Source organism: Barbus barbus (genome assembly GCF_936440315.1).
Source record: "Barbus barbus genome assembly, chromosome: 41".
NCBI classification, from domain to species: Eukaryota; Metazoa; Chordata; class Actinopteri; order Cypriniformes; family Cyprinidae; genus Barbus; species Barbus barbus.
Genome location: NC_136719.1, coordinates 7,933,790 through 7,953,422, shown reverse-complemented (window position 1 = coordinate 7,953,422; position 19,633 = coordinate 7,933,790). Strand labels below are relative to the sequence as shown.

Below are 19,633 nucleotides of genomic sequence, written 5' to 3'. Positions count from 1 at the left end.
ATGTATTATTATTATTGTTATTTTACTATAGTATTTAATTGTACACTAGGTGAGTTTTGAATCGAGTCCGCGTGAGCGTCCATTTTTTCTTCTGCGCGTGCACGTCATTTTTTCCCGCGTTATCAGAACGCAACGTTACAGTACGACCGTCAAAAGCCATATAAATCGCTTTTTAACAAACTATTTTGAGCATAAGTTGACCATTTCCATCTTAGTAACTGTACCTTTAGGATCTATGTTAACTTCACGTTATTTGTTAAAAAAGGCTATATAAAACTTGAAGTCCGTTGAAGCGTCAGTCATAATCTGAGGTAAGATCTGAACACCCTTAAAATAGCTACGATTTAATCTAATTATTAAATGAAATATGATCGCTTACAGCATTAATTTTCACGGTTATGTCTATTATTTTGCTGTTTTGCGACAGTATTTTCGTTGCCTGAGCTGTAGTTTAGACCGTTATTAACGGCTAACAGCATAATTTGCTTTAACAGATGACATATTGACTAATACATCACATAAACGAAGCCAAAACGCATAGTTGTGTTCCTTTTTTGGTTAATTCAATTAAATTCTGAGAAATATGTCATTTAAAGACAGCTCAGTCCTCATCTTTCCTGGAATTGTGTTTTCTTTGAATTATCTGCATCTGAGATTCATATTTCTGAGTTATTTAATGTCTTTAACATTTAAAACAGGTGATCGTCTGTGCATCATGGCTCCTTTGCAGGACCATCAGGTGAGAATTAAACCAACCGAGCTGTTTAATTCATGCTTTTAACTTAACCTATATTTTTGGGAAAATGTTTTTAACTCACCTCTGAAATGCCTTTGTCTTCTGTAATTATATGGGATGTTTTTTTTATTCATTAAGACCACAAAGTTCACTTTTTATTTTATTGCTTAGGTGGAGAAACTGGTGGATGAAGCTTTTAAACACAATAATTTTCAGGACCTGGAAAAATTCTTACAAAATGAAAACAAGGAAGAAGCCACTATAAAATGTTCCAGACAATTCATGAGCAAGCTGGATAAGCTTTTCGTCAGGGTTAGTGATATGTTTAACATTGCCTTCATGACTTAACTGTATGAACTTCCTCACTGGGTTTATATCTACTGTTGTATGTTCTTGCAGGAAATGGATCTTGGAAATGTGGACAATGCTTGTCTGGTGCTTACCATTTTACACAAATATGGCGAGTTGGTGGTGTTTCCAGGTGGTGGAGGAGTATCTGTGATGGTTGCCCAAGGATTTGTTAAGAAGATAAGTTTATAATCAGTGTTTCTGTTCTCTCTATGTCTGTTTTGGTGAAGAAGAAGAATGTTTTTTATTGCTTAAAATGTATGTTTACATGGTGCAGTGGTTCGAGAAGGCCAGAAAGCTGTGGGTGGAGGCAGGGTCATCAAGAAATGAGACTATGATAAAGCTGGCTGAGGACTTCTTTGATGCACTGATGGTTTGTAACGACACATTTTTGGGGATAAAAGGAAATGCAACAATCATTAGGTATATTTTCTTGTAAACACCTCAACTGATCCAAATGAGATTTTGATCAGTTATAAACTCGCAAAAAGTATTTTCCTCTCTGAATTGCGAGTTTATAAACTGAGATTACATCTCTCAGTTTTTTTTCCCAGAGTTGTGAGATAAAAAGCTCCATTTACCTTTTTTATTATTTTTTTATTCCATGGTGAAAATGAACTTCCATATGAATAAAAAAAAATGCTTGAATTTTCATATTTAATTTACACCTTACAATTTGGTTAGTGACGGAGACTAAATATGTATTATATATTTGTTTTATTTACATTATAGCAGTGGCTTTGTTCTGAGCACAGAATACATAGTCTCAGCCTCAGACGTCATGGCCACAGAACGTTGGCTAAACGTCTGATGCAAATGGCACACTTATCTGGAAACACTTCAGGAGTTTCAAAGTCGTCGTCGGATTGGTTGAATTATACAGTATTTCCAGGAGACGTGTGTGTGTCGCGTTCTTTAACGTTCCACCTGGAAACAAAGATGCCGTGACGCTAAACCCCTTCACGAAAGAAGAAAGTCGTTGTGTTTACAACTGTGACGATGAGCACTTATCGGGATCAAATAAACGCTGGATTTTCGTGAAATATTTAAAGTTCGCTGCATAGAATCTTTAAAGTACGTCTGAGAGTTTTACACACATTTCCACGCCCCAAAACGTGACGCTGAACGAAACGAACTGTGATTGGTTGTTTGACATGTCGGTCAAACGGCCTCATGGGCAGGCCTTGGCCAATGAAAGCTGCCATAGATTCCAGACCTTCAGCCTACGCGAGACTACAGAATACATGACAACATGTTGCAACGTTTAGGGTTCATGTAAACAGACTGGATTCGTTCTGACTGATAGAAAATTCAAACATACCTAATGAAAGCCATTACTGAAATGGCACCATTGGTGCAAACTGAATCAGCAAATGTAAATGCTAAGAAATAAGATCTATAAGATCAAAAAAATGCCAAAGAAAACATAATTAGTGAATTCAGAAACACACACATGCTGTATTATAGTATTCTGATTTGCGCATGTCATTTCACTTTTGCAGGTTGTTCATGGAAGTTGTAAAGAAGGTGAGTGTTTTGTTCCAGATTTAAAAAAAAAAAAAAGACAAAAGGGGAAGTTGAACAGCGCTCTACATTCAGTTCAAATCTGTGTATCGCCTCAGGTACATATGAAGTTACTGAAGCTCTGCTTAGTCACATTGGCAAACTGGCATCTGATGCACAAATAAACATCATGATTCAGAAAGAGGTAGGAGATTCATTGTATTTCTTAATGGAAAGCCTTCCTAGCTTCAGTCACCAATCACCATTGATATGCTGAGAAGTAATCATTTCAACCATATTGAAAACTTTTCCAGGATGTATGAATGATTATTATTTACTCTTATTGACAGGCAGCAAGGAAGCTCAATGCTATTCTGGAAAAGATTCCCATGGAGCTGAAAAAGAAAAAGAAGATCTTGTCAACTCAAGAGGCTTCGTCTATGATGTATGTTGAATGATAATGCATTATTAGTCTCCTGAGTCTTAAGTACTCAACCAGTGATGGGCAGTAGTGACGGTACTAGTTTTAACTACATTTCTTAGTAGCGGGGTGGTAGCGTCGCTGCTTTCTGAATCAAATAGCTTTTCAGTGGCGAAGCTCTATTTTCGATGAAGTAGCGCGGTAGCGTCAACAAAAGCTAACGTTACATTTTCCAAAGCATTTCTGAAAGTCAAGTTCAAATCAGAAATATAACAGCTGGGATCACTGATCCTGGATCAGTAAGTGACGCGACCGTCACTAAACTTCGTAACGTCATTGGCTCCTCAGACTGTCAGTTAAACCTCATTGTTCCTCCCGCCTCTCTCGTGAATGAAGTGCGGCGCACAGTTTAGAGCATCTCAGCTTGTTTGCTGTCTGACGGTAAATAACAAACTGTTGATTGAATAAGTACAGCGTTTTCTTTACTCAAGAAACACTATATTTATAAAGGCTAATGTTTTTTTGTATTTGAGGAGCAGAGAAGAGTGTCATATAATTTTGTTGTCGAGTCACAGCCAAATAGCTTGTGCGAAGTGCTGAATCTTTTATAACATGATACCAAATAAAAGAAAAAAAACGAGCGCCCACATAGCGACAGAAAACTGAATGACCTGCAAGTTCATGAAAAGGTTAACTAATGAACCTTATTGTGAAATGCTACCATTTATATAAATGTATCTGTATACAATAAAGCCACAATACCAGCTACCAATAGGAGGTTTCCAGCTGACAGACAAATTTTTGAATGTCACAATATAAGGTAAAAATGTCACAATAAAAGGTGAATCCGGTATATCAATACAGTATATCAAATGTACTTGATACTGATTTCTGTTGCCAAAATTGGTTTGGAACAGTTGTTGAATAAACAATTAACCTAAACAATTATGCATGTCTATCTGGCAGACTGACAGTTTTATTGATCACTGAGAAAGCATTGACTTGGTATGATGGTTCAATATAAAAATTATGTAAAAAAAAAAATAGCTTAGATGTAGTAAACTACTTTTGCCAAGTTGCGGTAGCTTAGCTTGCTACATTTACCAGGGCTGTAGCTTTAGTGTAGTGAAGCTTCATTTAATGAGGAGTAACTGTTAGCTTAGCTCACTACATTTTCCAAGTATCTTGCCCAACACTGTACTTAACAATATGTTTGTATTTTAAATCTGTAGTGTGTTGTGTTTTTATCAGGAATGCAGTGGCCAGTCAAATCCTCAAAGGTGGAGGTTAGTGTAAAAATCCTTTGTAATGAGTATACGTAGTTTAGAAAGTGCAATCATAAAATTATTTAAAAGAATTACAAATGCTATGATCATTATGAAACTCATTTTAGCCTGCACTCATACTGTGACTGATTTTAACTACATATCTGTTGTGGTTCAGATTATGATTTGCAGGTGTCTTTAATGGAGGCCCTCTGCAGAATGGCTTCAACGGCTCAGAGGAATCAACTAGCTGACTCCTGGTTTACAATGACCTTTGTCTCATCTGCATTCAAGAAAATCAAGGATTCAGAGTTTGAGACTGTAAATATGGCATTATTAAGTCATTATAAACTGAATTTCTTTGGTCTCACAGGATTTAGATTTTTTTTTTTTTTAATGACAGGACTGTAGGAAGTTTCTAAATATGGTCAATGGCATGCAAGGAGATGGAAGAAGGTACTTAATATCTTTTGACAGCTTTTGCTTTTTTTATAGATTGTATAGCATGTCTTGGTTTATCTTCTCACAGCGTGTACTCCTACCCTTGCCTGGATGCATTTTTGGACAAACATGAGGTTAGTTTTCACATTTATAAGGGTGAGTATGGGAATATATACACTGTTATTTTGTGCAGTTTTGAACTACATGTATATTTCTGTTTTGTTATATTTATAGCTGCTCATGCCAGAGGACAAGAATCTGAAAGCTTTCTGGATTGACTTCAATCTAGGAAGTCAAAGTATCTCTTTTTACTTCTGTGTGGCTAATAAGAAGGCCCAGGTAATGACATTATAGTCTCTCACAGTAGCTACATCTTACATTAGACCTGGGAAAATAGTAATAATTATATAACAGGGTTTTCTAAACGGGGATTTGCATAGCCCTGGGGATTTGTGAGTTGATGAAAAGCTAATAATTATAATAATAATAATTCTATCAAATGTAAAAATTTAATAAATAAATGGTGCTGCACAATAATCACAGTATGATCTGCTATATTCAGCATCTCAAAACAGCTCAGTTCATGGTAAGGACAGCAAATAATGTGCATTTGGGAATCCAACATGCAATAACTTTCATTCACATTTGTATAATTGCATACAAGAAATTAATAGGAATATGAATGTTAGATGTCTCTCTCCTTTCAGGATGGCCAGTGGAACACTCTGTGTATCGTTGAAAATGAGGTCCAGAGTTACATAGTAGAAGGTAACACAATCAACATTGTCCCCTCTAAACAGATCTTCTGCAACTGTTCTCAAAACCCACAAAATAATCGTTTTGGATCCATATTGGACTTTCTGAGCTCAGGATTTGTTCTAATCTGTGTTTAAAACACATATCTATATTTGATTTCACAGAGGAGAGTGGCAAGAAGGTTCTTCATCTGGTTCTGACTGAGCCAGCCTGCTTCGACAACTTAGAGGGCTCCAGAGTCACCATCAAATTCAGTTCATCTCTAGACATCCTGCGAGCCACTGAGAGTGTTTATGGGCAGGCTAAGAACAGGGTTAGTGATGTTTCTGATGCCACTTTATCTCAAAAAGACCTGCCTGTACAGTCGGAATTATAAAATGAAGAGTAGAAATGTCAAGAACAAGTATTTCCGCTAATCAGAACTTTTACTTTAGTGTATGCTTAAATAAAATGTGACTAGTCCTTCTGTAATTGCAAAAAAATCAAATTTTTCCCTTATCCAGCTAAGCACAAATCTCTATCTACTCTAATAAAGAGTAAACATAACATTCCTGTTTAAATTTGACATGGTATTGTTTTTATAACTTTACACCAGAGTGATCAGACCAAAACTAAATGAATGGTTTGATAACATGACATGTTGATTAAATGCATGTTTTTATGTGGTCATTAGGATCTCATCATTTGTTTGATTAAGCTTTTGAGCTGAAGAGGCTGTACAGCTAAATCTGCTAATAGGAATGAAACACTTAGATTAAATGTCTAATCACTTGTTTTATACAGCTGTCACAGCAAATCAGCAGTGATGTTTTCAATCCCTCTTGCTGTATTTCAGACGTCTGTTAGGAAGTCCTCTATTGTGAAAACACCTGTTCATGTCAACTTAAGTTCACTGGAAAGTTCACAGGTGAGTCAGACTCAAAGGACACCTTAAAACGAGCCATTCATTTCTTCCTAAGGTGAATTGTGACATTGCAGCGTGTCTGTCTCTCATAAGGTGTGGGGTTTAACTGTCTGTGTTAAACTAACAGGTTTTTGTCCCTGAAAGTCAAGTGTCCCCCTATCTGCGTGTAGAGGGAAAAGGGTCATCATCAGTCAGGCATAGCATTCCCTGCCAGCCTCCCACATATCTAACACCAGATACAAACAATGTGCCCCTACAGGTAAGACAGGAGGCTCACAACATAAACATTGTAATTGTTCATTCATTTTAGTATGCCTGTGGAGCTTTTAAAAATCATATTGATGTTTTGTGAGAGCTTTGAATTGACCACATATCTGATGGCATTTTATTGACAAAGCTGAATATTGCTCCCTCTCAAGCCGTTTGTGAAACGGACCTGCTTGTCGGATTTTATTTTAAAAACTAGGCTTTTCCCTCTGTTAACACCAGCTGCCTGATGAAAATATCTGTTATGTAATTGCCTTCATCAGGGCTTAATTATAATCATGATTGTTTATTGGACCGTGCATCCAGGCGTGCTATTAAATTAGATGACCTGTATAATTAACTTTGGTGAACTGTTGTGCTCATTTATCCCTGTCGAAGTGACACGTTTGTATTTTCTCATTTTTAACAACTAGAATATGGTGACACTGACTCACCTCTGTTACTGTTGCTGTTATTACAGCTTTGTGCACATGCTAGTGGCATCATTGTGGCTGGAAGTCTCTTGCTCTAAAAATGCAAATCTCTTTTTCTCAGATGGTAACCCCTATAAAGATGAAGGTGTCTGAGTCTTGCACATACATTTCTGGCAGTGTGGGGAGTACACAGGGGAGCTGTTCCTCCATCTGTGTCCTACCTGCAGGTAGGTCCATTAAGCTGTTTATGACTAATCAGTAAAGAATCCATTCTTGTAGAATATCACAGATAGTTCTGTAGTTTTCCCCAGCAAGAGTGTAAACGATCTCAGTTCTGTTGTTGATTACCACAATATTTTTTAATTGCCCCTCAGTTTGTTAAAAGGTTTGTTGTAAAGATTATCTCTTGCTTGTGGTGAAATGCCTGTAACATATAGCCATTTGTAGATTTTAATGTCATTTTTATGAGCAATATAAAGTTTTGTAACTACTTTTTTGTAGTGTCAAAGCTAATGGTGAAACCAGCTCTTCAGATGATGAGCTCTTCAGAGAGGAAGAAGGAGATTGAACTTAGAGAACTCATGATGTCTAAAACATCTTCCAGTGTGCCTTCTCTTAGCTTTCAGTGCGAGAAAAACCAAAAGAAGGCCCATGCAATTCAAGCACAGGTATAACCTAATTAGAAAGTTTCGCTTCAAATTCAAGTTTATACTGATAAAACAAATGGAGAATAGGGTTTATGAAACACTGTTACATTAATGAAGCAATATACTGATTTGTCTATACTTATTTGTAATGAACAGCTTAATGGATGTAATCTCAGTGAATTCTGTTTGTCTTGTTAGTCAACCCCTGCTGCTCATAATGAAGACCAACAGAAAATCCAGGGCATAAAGGCTAAAGGAAAGAAGTACCACAAGGTGCTCTGAATTCATATATATTTATATAATAGTTTATTTAATGTTTTCTGTTTTTGCTACCTTCTTTTTTCTCTTATTGGCTTATCTAACCCTATAAAAAATATATATTTCTTGCAGCATATTCCTGTAGACAAAGTAGTACAGATGGTGCAAGCTGACCATGAAGAGGACACTTTTGGTATTATGTGAAGCATACTAAGGAAATGCCATTGCCTATGTGAACATATTTAAATGCTTTTAACTTTTTTTTTGTTTCTTTGTGTAAAAGATAACAGCATAGTCCCAGACTCCCAACCTGTGAGAAAGGGAAGCTCATTGTGAGTGCATTATTGGTGGCATTTCGATTACTATTTCCTAACTGTTTAACATTACATCCATTGTAGAGAGGATTCTGTCTGCTCACAATATAATGTATGCTTGGATGTCTATCTTCTACTGATCAGTTCACCTGCTATCTGGAGCTTGAACTCTAGTAAAAGGAGAATTTCTGTATCCGGATCACTGCTGGCTCTGAAAAAAGATTGCTCTAAAAACTGCACTATATCAGGTGAGTTAAACAGATATGTTAGGTATGTTTTATCAGCAAAGAATAAACTTCAGTACGTGACTCTTGAATACATAATTGTGATTGGTCAATCGCAGCATTCCGTAGTAAAATATGCTTGTATTATTATGACCTCTATACTATAATTGACTGTTTGAACCAATTTCCTACATAGATTTGCTAGTTTCATGTCTCTTTTCACTGTGCAGTCACATTCTCACATAATAAAAATAATTATTTACTCTCATTATTACCCTAAATCAGTCTAATTATTTACTGACTGAATCTGTCAGATTGTTTACTTAATTTCCCTGCTTCAAATCTTTAATTTAGGAAACACTGTTCCTGATATTTTGTCACTATATTAATCAGGTGGCTTTGTGTAACCTTTCTGTGCAATCATCTCCAGATGGTAGTTCTCATCCCCCTCCTCAGCGTCTGTCCCCGGCACAGTGTGCATCCAGAGCCCTGACCCAGAAGCAGCTGCACACCCAGCTCACTCATAGACTGGAGGAGGTGGTGAGGGAGCAGCAGGGTACATATGGTCATACAGCCCAGAGGGGCTCCTCACTGGAGCCCAGGACTGCAGGTCAAGAGAAAGAAAATATGGAGAAATCAGTGAGGTCCATGCCTGCTAGACCTGCACAAGACAGAAGGAAGAGTAGTGAAGTTCGGGGCGACACATCAGGCCATGACAATGTGAGACTCTTTTAGTTGGAATAGATGTCTTTAAGTTATAACGAGCAAATATTATTAGTGTTTGCTAAGGCAGGTATTACTTGAATTTGAAGTCGATTTGTTCTAGGCACATTGAGATGTAGCACTTAAGAGTATATGGGTGATGCTGTCCTTTCCCTACTCTCCTGTTAATTAATAGCCTATAAATCAAAGAAAACAAAGCCAGGTTTATTATATTAAACTGTGTTTATTGTTATTGTTCTGAAGATGGCAAATGCTGAAGATGGCATGGTGAAAATGATATCCAGTCATTATAAGAGAACTGCCAAAGCAGCATCCCATGAATATGGGGGCCTGTGTAATATCGAGTCTACAAACAGGTGACACAGACTGACCTTTCATTCGTGCCCTACCTTGTCCTCACATGAAATAACACTCTTACCTTCACTTTCAGATATCTGCTCAATAAGAGCGGGTGTCCATCCTCCACTGTAAGTCATTTAGAAAGAAAACAGTATTTGTAATGTCAAATCAATTTCATCTACCCTTTTGAAAAAAATGGCATATGCTGGTTAGGAATGTTTTGAAGCATGGCAGATGGTCATAAGCTGGTTACGAGCTGCCATGCTTTAAAACATACCTAACCAGCATATGCTGTTTTTTAACAGGGTTACAAATGTGATGCAAACTTACAATTCTTTTCCCTTGCACAATGTTATAGGAGAAAACTGCTCCCAAGAGTTCAAGCTTGCACAAAACACAAGACAAAGCCAAGAAGGAGTTCCAGCAGCTTGAGTATTGCATTTTACTGACTTCAATCCCTTAAACTAGGGCTATTTAATTTGAAAATAGGCCTATCTTTTATAATCACTGAATTTATTGTGTTTGGTCTCCTCAGGGATGTTTATGCATTTACAGAAGACACGCCAAAAATTTGTGTGGTAAGGACACCAATAGCTCTGAATGCAAACAAAATAAATATTTAAAAACATAATAATAAACTTCATTAGTTCTTAATTTTGTCCTCTTTAGAGAAAGAAATCCTCTGATACATCCAGAGTGGAAAGCAGGTAATTCTGTTAATTTATAAGAACAGCACCCTCTAGTGTTGAACAATATAATAATACCCAGTTAAAATCTCTCTAAAGAAATCCTGCATTTGTGAATATGTGACTGCTTGTTAATACATTATGTATTTTATTGCTTATTATATTACGTTTTCTCTTTTAGTACACAAAGTAATCCTCAGACTCTCTCCAAGTCTGCTAAAAAACGTCGGCTTACAAAGGTTTCACATTTCATTAATTATTTGGGGGTGGACACTTATGCATTTGATGATTTATCACAAAAAAATCCACTTCTTATACTTGGATGTGTTACAATCTAGGCTGCCAAGGCAAATGAGAAGAAAAAGCTGTTCAGTGATACGGACACAGACAACATGACTGAGATTAGCTGGTTACACTCAGCCAACAGGAAACCCAAGCCCAAGGTGGCAGACTACAGCAGGCAGCCGGTTAAACCCATCTTTTCACCAGATGACACTGCATGTATGCAACACCAATCTCTTACATCTCCAACTGTTGTTTTAAACTCTTTCCCCCGGTTTCACAGACATGGCTTAAGCCTAGTCCTAGACTAAACTGTAAGTCTGAGCTGTTTCTGCTGAAATAAACTTGCACTGACTGATCATAAAATATATCAGTGCCTTTGTTTTGTCTCAAGATGCACCCCAGTAATGTTTTTTTTCCATGCATGTTTATAAATATTACTGAAATGTCCTAATTGAACTATGGCGTAATCCTGGTTTAGTCTAAGCCCTGTCTGTGAAACTGGGCCTTTATTTGTCATCTGCAGAGGTTAACTCTACCGTAAAGATGGGTGGCATTTATTTACGGACTACACACAATTTATTGATAACTACTTTCCCTCTCTTTTTCACATGCTTCTGTACGATAATCTCTTACACATTCATTTTGTTTCAGTTAAATCACCATATACACCTTTGCATTCGCCAAAACCAGTGAAAGCACAAATCAAGCCAAAGCGGGTAAGAACAAGTGCCATATTCTACAATTTGTAGCTTTTTTTGTCACTTTTATAATTTAGGTTTAGGTGTTAATTGGAAAATATTGGTTGGTTATGTGGCAACATGCTCATGGTTGTAACATCATAAGCAGAATCATTTCCAGATTAACCATTTGCAGCTTAGTTTGGTTAGGGTGGACTGAGGAGAATATTAGAGTCGGTCTGCATAGTAAATTGAACTATTTCAACCCAGTTTTACTACACCTTTTTGAATTGGTAGTATTGTATTTTTATAATCATATTTATAGTAATTATTCACTTTTCTATTGAATTGGGTGAATAATAGAAGAGACAGAAGAAAATGGCTGAACAGGAGGATAAAAGGCAGCCAAGCATCAATAATAAGAAAGCCACAGGACGACCTCAAAGAGCTGCAGCCTTGACCAGAACCTACAGAGAGACGTCTGACTCGGACAACCAGTCCAGTCTGTCAGAGAGCGAAAAAGCACCACCCCCTAAGGTATGTGGTATTCAGCACAGTCAGTTCACAGGAATCTTCTGTTGTTGTAAATGCCTTTATTTAAGATCTTCAGGGTTTAGACCAGGGCTGTCCAAACTCGGTCCTGGAGGGCCGGTGTCCTGCAGAGTTTAGCTCCAACTTGCCTCAGCACCTGCATGGAAGTTTCTAGTATGCCTAGTAAGAGCTTGATTAGCTGTGTTTAATTAGGGTTGGAGCTAAACTCTGCAGGACACCGGCCCTCCAGGACCGAGTTTGGACAGCCCTGGTCTAGACAGATTAATGATAATGGTCCTGATGAGCTTTATGTCTTTGTCTTTTCTAAATAGAAAAAAGCAGTTGGGCGAGCAGCAGTGCTTCAGCAGACTGTCCCAGCTCGAGCCACAGAACAAGGAGAAAAGAGAGAGAAAACCTCTGTAGACATAGCCAAACTACAAAATGAGAAGAACGTACAGAAAAAGGCAGATAAAGTCTTTGCAAAGATTCTGGGAGGTCAGAGAAATGATATAGGCAAAAAGATGTATAGTCCAGAACATCTTACAGTGAAGAAGACGTCATCTGCTCAGGGATCAGTCAGAAGACAGAAGGAATCATGGGCTGCAAGATTATCTTCCACATTTGCCTCGCCTCCCTCCGTTGAGAAGATGAGATGTAAGAATTAAAGAGCCTTAAATTAGCTGTTTGTATTTGTATAAATGTATGGCTGTCAATTAACATGGCTTTGGTATAAAAAATAACATCTTGTGTAACTGCCGTGTAAATTATATTTTATTTTTCTCTGTAGCGGGCGAAAAACTAACGACCAACTTGAGATCCAATGCTACACCTCTCCGTTCTCTGTCCATCTCTCCAATCGAAGCTGACTCTTCTCCACTACAGCCTCTCGGTTCTCTCAAAGCCTCCTCTCTCTGTAAAACCCCAGGGAATAAAGCTGCTGTGAAACTGCCATCTCACACCATAACGCCTGTTTCCACAACCTCAAGAGGCTCTAAGCGGATTCCACCTGCTGCACAGGTAAACAGGAAACATAGTGCATGTTTTCAAATCACACTGATGGAAAAATCAAGTACTAATGGGCGACATTACAGCTCTCATTGCTCATTTGATTGTTAGCTCTGATCATAAGTTGTCTCCAAAAATATTTGGCATTTGGTATCTGTAAAAAAATGATGCTAAATAAAGAGCTAACTTAATATTTCTATGGCAAAATCATTTTTATTTTGATGTTCACTACTGTTCAAAAGTTTGGGATAAACTTAAAAATGTATCAAAAGAGACAGTAAATGCATGTATAATAGCAAAAGATGTCTATTTCAAATAAATGCTGTTCTTTTGAACTTTGTATGCATTAAATAGTCGTGAAAAATATATCACACATTCCTGATAACAGTTTTCAACATCGATAATAATTGTTAATAATTGTCGATAAATAAATGTTTCTTGAGCAGCATATTAGAATGATTTCTGGAGGATCATGTGATGCTGAAAATTCAGACACACAAATAAACAAGATTTTACAATATATTCAAATAGAAACGTTATTTTAAATTGTAATATTTATAGATTTTTACTGATTTTTTGATCAAATGAATGCAGCGTTTGAGAGCATAAGAAACTTCTTTCAAAAACATAAAAAAATCTTACTGACCTCAAACCTTTCAACAGTGTATAAAGCCATTCATTTATATTTGTTTTATAACCTTAACATTTATTAAGTGTGCTTGTGCTATCTTTCTGTCTTTATTTAAAAGGAATGCCACTTGTGTTGATATTTTACAGTGTAATACAATGACATTAATACGTTTTAAGTATGGATTAAGTTTCCAGATGTTTTTTGGGGCCACTACAAATACAAGTGTGATTTGATTGTATTATTCAGTCTTTATTTTAGCATAAACATGTTGTATTTGTCATTACCTCTCTGATCTAAAAAATAATATGTTTATGTATTCATTACTCCCACAGGTTGAGCTGAGTCCAGTCCACTCATTACTGAGCTCTACTCAACCCCTGGAGAAATCCACCCAGCCCTCCCCACACATCCCTCTAGACCTCCAGGAGGAGCAGAGAGGTCTCATGAACAAAACCAGCCCAACATCGTTTGAAAGGAGGTCTGTCATTTCTGTGACAATGAGCCAGTCTTCTCACATATCCGTGAGCAACATGGCCCTGATGTGCACTGAGCTAGAGGTACAGCTTTAACAGTTCATTTCTGAGCACAGTTACACTTTTCATTATACTACATTTCAGTAACACACCGCTTCATTCTTGTACGACTTATAGAAAACACCAGCAAGCCAGAAAGGAAGTAAGGTTGAAAGACTAGAATTTAAGTCAGGTGAAGAGATTTTTTTAATTATGTTGTGTTTGTTTTTTTTATTATTATTTTATTTTTTAGTATACAAAAATAAGCATCTTTTTTGTACCAATTGCTAATCAGGTCCAACAACCATCCACAAGCGTCTCACCTTGAGCCACTCCGCTAGTCTTTCAGAGAGAGATGAGGACAGTGAGGAGGACAAAGAGAATAAGGCTCCTTCTCCCTTACAGCTAGCTCTGAATATGAAGCCTAGAAAGCTGTTTGTGCCTACTAATAAATCCTTCACTCCTAGTAAGGGTATTTATCATCTTTTAAAAAAGATTATGCATCATCCAAACTAGGCATGGTGTGGCAAGTTCACAGCATGAAGTATTTTTTCCTTGTGGTAATACCAGCCAATCAGAACATATTTGATGTTTAATATATAGCCATGAAAATCTAGATTGCGGACCAATAAGATTTCACTGTGGGCAGAGCAACCAAGCATAATGCAGCAAAAAAAAGAAACCAAACAACCTTGTTGAGTTCAGAAACTTTGATTAACTCAAAAAATATAAATGTGATTTATCATTTGATGCTTTATAATGTGATATAATCAGGGTAAGTCTCTATGTATACATAGCACATTACTGAATATTTAGATTTTGCAGACAGTTTACGAAATGTGCATCTCAGTATCTTGGACACAGATTAATCCCAATCCTGACTCATCAGACACTGTTATTTTTGGGGAAAATCTCTTGCTTTCTCAATTTTCTGATTAAGAAATTATCCCAGAATGCATTTGATTCTGTGAGTAATGTTGTGTTGCTGTGCCTCAGGCCCCAATACTAAACCACTGATGAAGGATCAGAGCAGCTCAGAGGAAGAAGAGGAGGACATAGTCACAGAGAGCGGGAGAAGAAAGAGAAGTTACCAGAGAGGCCTGAATAAAAGGGCCAAGGAAACAACAATATCTAGTAATGAGAGACTTGAGAGAGAGAGAGTTTCTGGGCACAAAATAAGGCTAAGAATATGCTATTGATGTCATTTAAATGTTTTGGGGGCAGTGAGGCTTTTTAATGCTTTTGAAAGAAATCTCATGCTCACCAATTTGATCAAAAACAGTATTTTTCATTCTAATATGCTGATTTGGTGCTCAAGAAACATTTCTTATCAGAAAAATAGTTGTACTGCCTAATATTTTTGTGAAAACCATATTATTTTTTTACATTTAACATTCAACATTCTGTCACTTCTGATCAGTTTAAAGAGATGAAAAAATGAAAATTCGGTCATTAATTGCTCACCTTCAAGCGTGCCAAACTCGTAAGACCTTCATTCATCTTCAGAACACAAATTAACATATTTTGATTAAATCTGAGAGCTTTCTGACCCTGCATAGACAGCAACGCAACTAGTGCGATTTAGGGAAAATATCTAATTGCGATTTGTTTGACAGATATTGCGATTGCGATTTGATTTGCAATTTTAAATTTGCAAAGTCAAGCTTCAGCTCAATATTGTCAATAATGTGCAGGACAGTATGAGTATCGTTACCCTGCTGAAAAAACAATAGAAACCATCACAGAAATTCTTATAATTTCCATAAAAACCAATACAAAATTCCTTTTTGTTTTGGGCATTATTCCAATAGGAATTACTGTTGTTCTGTTGGTTGCCAGGAAAGATTTGTTTATTTTTTATAAATAAAGAACTGTATTTCTTTAGACAATTATTAAAGTAATACATGTTACACGGGCTGATTCATTCATTTTTAAGTATTTGGGATTTTAAGAACAAGTGGGAAATGTGTTGACTGTTTCATTTCATCCAAGTGAAATTGGCAAGCAGTTATTTACATTCGTTTTAAACGCGGAGACAGGCGCGAGTTGGCACAGTGTTGTGTGCGTGCGTCAGGCCTCGTCCATATTGCCAGATGCGCTCGTAAGAGACTTGCGGAGCAGAACCGGGCGTGAGACCGCGAGTATAAAAGAGCATTACGAGACAGGCTGCGTGTAAACGGCTCGTCCAGGAGACGCGGGAGACACGCAGCGTGGGGCAGAGCGGAGCGAGTATGAGAAGCATTCAGAGACACGGGCTGTGTGTGCGGTCTTCTGAACTAGCAAACATGCATTATAAACTTGTTTCAAATGAATCTGTTGGGGAGATAAAATGTGTAAGATAAGGTTAATGTAGCCTACAAATAAAAAAATCTAAAAATTTATCTTTTATTCTCTGAATGATAATGTACTGAAAGCAGAACCGATAAGGGAGCTCTTGATATGCGTTGTGACGCAGCTCTTGCAAATTTTTGTTCGTTGTCTGTCATTTCGAAGCTGACGTTACATCCGTTTTTCTTTGGTTTTAATTTGCCTCACTTTCGAGCTGACCCTTTTTAAAATGCTGGGCGTTTACGCAGTTGGCTAGAGCAGTGCTGATTGGGAAGGACGGAGGTGCGCTCACTCTATTGGTTAGTTGGGAAGTACTGTTTTGGTTAATAAGGCTGGCAGTCATGCAAATGCTCTGGAACAGACTAATATCGCGTCCACATCACAGGCTTTGCGATAAGCAAATCGCAACAACTCAAATTGCGATTCGATTTCGATTAATCGCACAGCCCTAAACGCAACTGAAACATTTTATGGCCCAGAAATGTAGTAATGACATCGTTAAAATAGCCCATGTGACATCAGTGGTTCGACTGTAAACCAAATGCACACGTGTGCATCGTAGATCTCTTCTGAATGGCGGTGGAGACTGACACAGAAGAGAAGAAATTATTTTTGTTGCACAAAAAGTATTCTCGTAGCTTCGTAAAATTTCAACTGAACCACTGATGTCACATGGACTATTTTAACGATGTTCTTACTACCTTTCTGGGCCTTGAACGTGGTAGTTGTGTTTCTGTCTATGCAGGGTCACAAAGCTCTCAGATTTCATTAAAAAAATATCTTAATTTGTGTTCTGAAGATGAACAAAGGTTTATGGGTTTGGAACGACATGAGGGGGAGTAATTAATGACAGAATTTTAATTTTGGGGTGAACTAACCCTTTAATTCTTTCTTGCTGAATAAAAGTATTTCTTACAATTAAAAAAATTCCACTGACCCCAAATATTTGAGTGGTTATGTAAATATAAAAAATCTCTAAGTTTACTCACTGTACAGGTGTGTGTGCTTTTGAAAGTGCTGATGAGTGACTCATGGGTATGTCTATGTGTGTTCCCTCCAGCTGAGGAAGTGGAGACACTGTCATCTTGCACAAGGTCCAGCTGCAGGCATGCCAGTGTGGAGGCAGACATAGACCTGACCCAGCCTGCTCAGCAGGTGGGCTTTATCTGCCATCAGTTCAGCTCAGAGCTTAAGAGGAAGATCAAGGTGCTTGTCATCTCACTTTTCTCACTAAATCAGCTCTGGCTAAACATGCCAGCTCTTATTTGAGGATTCACATCCTTTCATGCAAAACACGCTGCACATCCTGAGCATTTAGTGAGTGTGTATTAGCATTTTCTAATAACTTGTCTTGTGCATTTATCAGAATCGCAGCAGGACAATGGATCTTTACACCAGGCAGACTTTGAAGACCTTAGGGCAGCACATGTCATCTGTCAGCGTCCAAGTGCACCAGTACAGGTCAGCTCTGAAGAGGTCAGATTTTCTGCCCGGTAACACGTCTGATATTTACCTCTACCGCTTTCTTTCTCTTGCCTAATATATAGTACTCAGAGGCTGGAGAAAGTTAAACAAGTCCTGTTGAGCGAAATAGCAAACCTGGAGCACGATGACCTTGTTTTGAGGAGCATGGAAGAGGAATTGACGGTAACGAGTGTTCTGATTTGCCAAGTGTCTATAATTTCAAACTGACTTTGGCAAGTAAATGTGTATAATATATATATATATTTAAATGGCCTTTGATTTAATCACACTATATCTACAGACTTACTGGGAGAAGCAGACCTTGGCCTTCCACACTTACCAAGAGAAAGGAACCAATAGGTGAGAATATAACAGCTGCATGAACATGAGATGAATGCTATAGATTTCCCAGCTCTAATGTAAATGGAACTAATCTTCCCTTCATAACTATTCTGTTCACATAATATGTAATCATGTCTACAAGACCTGTTTATGACTAGTCTGTGTGTTGTTCTGGGTCACAGTAACAAACAGGATTTTCCAGCCGTTCGTAGCTAACGATGCAACAGGGGGAAAACAGCAATAATTATGTAATGCTGATTATTTGTTCACTCTGTAATGCTATTATGCCAAGAATCTTGTAATTTCTTTAAAAAAGGGCAGCTCAAAGACAAGATTTCAGACAGGTACATTTTTTTAGTGCACTGAGGTTTGCATAGTTAAAAAAAAAAGGCTGCTAAGGAAGTCAGTGTAAATTGAACATTTAATGTTTTCATGCACAAAGCACTTTTTTTGCAAGAAAGCTACTCAACAGTGTTTGCATGCATTGTAAGGCATGTTTCAGAGAATTTGTCTGTTTCTCTAGATTCAAACAAAGTAACTGATTAATTGCTTTGAATAGTTCCCTCTGTTTGTATTTGCTGTTTGTACACTAGATTTGTAATGCAAGTGCTTGTCTTGCTCATTCTTGTTGTTTTGTTGTTTCAGATTACAGCAGTTGAAAAGCACCATTCATACTGACGTGTGTGATAGTGTAGAGTATGAGAAACAAGTCTTCTCTGTGGAGGTGAGGACCTGAACCTTTTTTGAGTGCTCCATCATGGTTCAGTAGTTATATTTGCAATTCAAGCCATTTTAACCTTTGATTGTCTAGAATAGAAACCTTTTTGCTTTTGTTGCAGATGTCTTTGATGAAGAATAGCATGAAGTCAGTTCAGGAGCGTTTCTTCAAAGAAATAGTGAGAGCCCAAACAGAACTGATATTTTATACTTGATATCACACAATTGTGCAGGACTGAATTCAAGTTTTTCTGTCTTTGTAGCACGAGGAAGAGTTGACGAGTGTGCGAAGAGGACTGCAATCCTTGTTCTTCCCTGATGCATCGAGGTTCTGACCTGAGGGGGAAAAAATCTAACGTTTGAAAACTATTCCTAAAACCTGTTTGTATGCTTAGATATTATTAATGTTATGTTCTTTTAAAATAGCATTACTCAAAAGGTTGAATATTTGTACTTTATGCCATTTATTCTAGTCTCCTTGAAACAATGGTTGGCTGTACATAGTTTTAGCGCACATATTTGCTTGTGGTTTTTAATATGAATAATGAATAGTTGTGAAAAGCAAATAAGTAAATGTTATAGGTAATGTAAGAAGAAATGCATTTATTTCTAACATCCCACCTCATAAAAATCAACTTTAGATGTATGTGCGCAGAAATTAAAAAGGGATACTACATTCTGAAACCATCATAAGTCTTTTGTGCATTTACACTAGCAAGGGTCTGAATAAGCAAAGGTTCAATTGATGGGAGATGTTGATAAAATAAAAGAGAAAAAATACTGAAAGGGTTCTTTTTTTAATCCTTTTTACTTGCAGTTGAAGGCTCTCAGAGATTAAGATCAGATTGAGTGACTTGATGCATTTTTGTTATTTAATTAGTGTCATCTGTAAATGG

At 37.3% G+C, this 19,633-nt stretch overlaps 1 protein-coding gene across 3 annotated transcripts; it reads left to right on the top strand.

The window, feature by feature from the left end:
* Positions 1-58: 58 nt before the first annotated feature.
* Positions 59-19,497, top strand: LOC306860293 (uncharacterized protein). 3 transcript variants are annotated; one of them, XM_079401915.1, is made up of 46 exons: positions 59-311; positions 699-739; positions 908-1,048; positions 1,136-1,264; positions 1,353-1,457; positions 2,587-2,611; positions 2,707-2,792; positions 2,938-3,032; positions 4,260-4,294; positions 4,452-4,594; positions 4,677-4,729; positions 4,803-4,848; positions 4,949-5,053; positions 5,422-5,482; positions 5,635-5,783; positions 6,306-6,377; positions 6,502-6,633; positions 7,176-7,281; positions 7,556-7,722; positions 7,900-7,974; positions 8,092-8,152; positions 8,243-8,291; positions 8,418-8,521; positions 8,928-9,217; positions 9,464-9,576; positions 9,651-9,687; positions 9,918-9,991; positions 10,095-10,137; positions 10,229-10,266; positions 10,427-10,484; positions 10,584-10,746; positions 11,182-11,246; positions 11,571-11,744; positions 12,071-12,392; positions 12,526-12,755; positions 13,707-13,931; positions 14,025-14,079; positions 14,182-14,352; positions 14,883-15,020; positions 17,275-17,369; positions 17,581-17,675; positions 17,762-17,861; positions 17,980-18,038; positions 18,666-18,744; positions 18,860-18,916; positions 19,001-19,497. In XM_079401915.1, exons 2-46 carry the CDS (start codon positions 716-718, stop codon positions 19,070-19,072), a joined length of 4,716 nt encoding a protein of 1,571 aa, XP_079258041.1. In that variant the 5' UTR covers positions 59-311; positions 699-715; the 3' UTR covers positions 19,073-19,497. The 3 variants fall into 3 exon arrangements, with proteins under 3 accessions (XP_079258041.1, XP_079258040.1, XP_079258039.1); XM_079401914.1 differs by having other exon boundaries at positions 17,275-17,420; XM_079401913.1 differs by having other exon boundaries at positions 14,182-14,358; positions 17,275-17,420.
* Positions 19,498-19,633: the final 136 nt, after the last annotated feature.

What these genes read in the sequence shown, in the direction of transcription:
- LOC306860293 (XM_079401913.1), top strand. Translation starts at nt 716, where the DNA reads ATGGCTCCTTTGCAGGACCATCAG. An exon ending in CAAACAATGTGCCCCTACAG is followed by an intron (nt 6,634 to 7,175) that starts GTAAGACAGGAG and finishes TCTTTTTCTCAG; the next exon opens with ATGGTAACCCCTATAAAGAT. An exon ending in TGATGTGCACTGAGCTAGAG is followed by an intron (nt 13,932 to 14,024) that starts GTACAGCTTTAA and finishes TACGACTTATAG; the next exon opens with AAAACACCAGCAAGCCAGAA.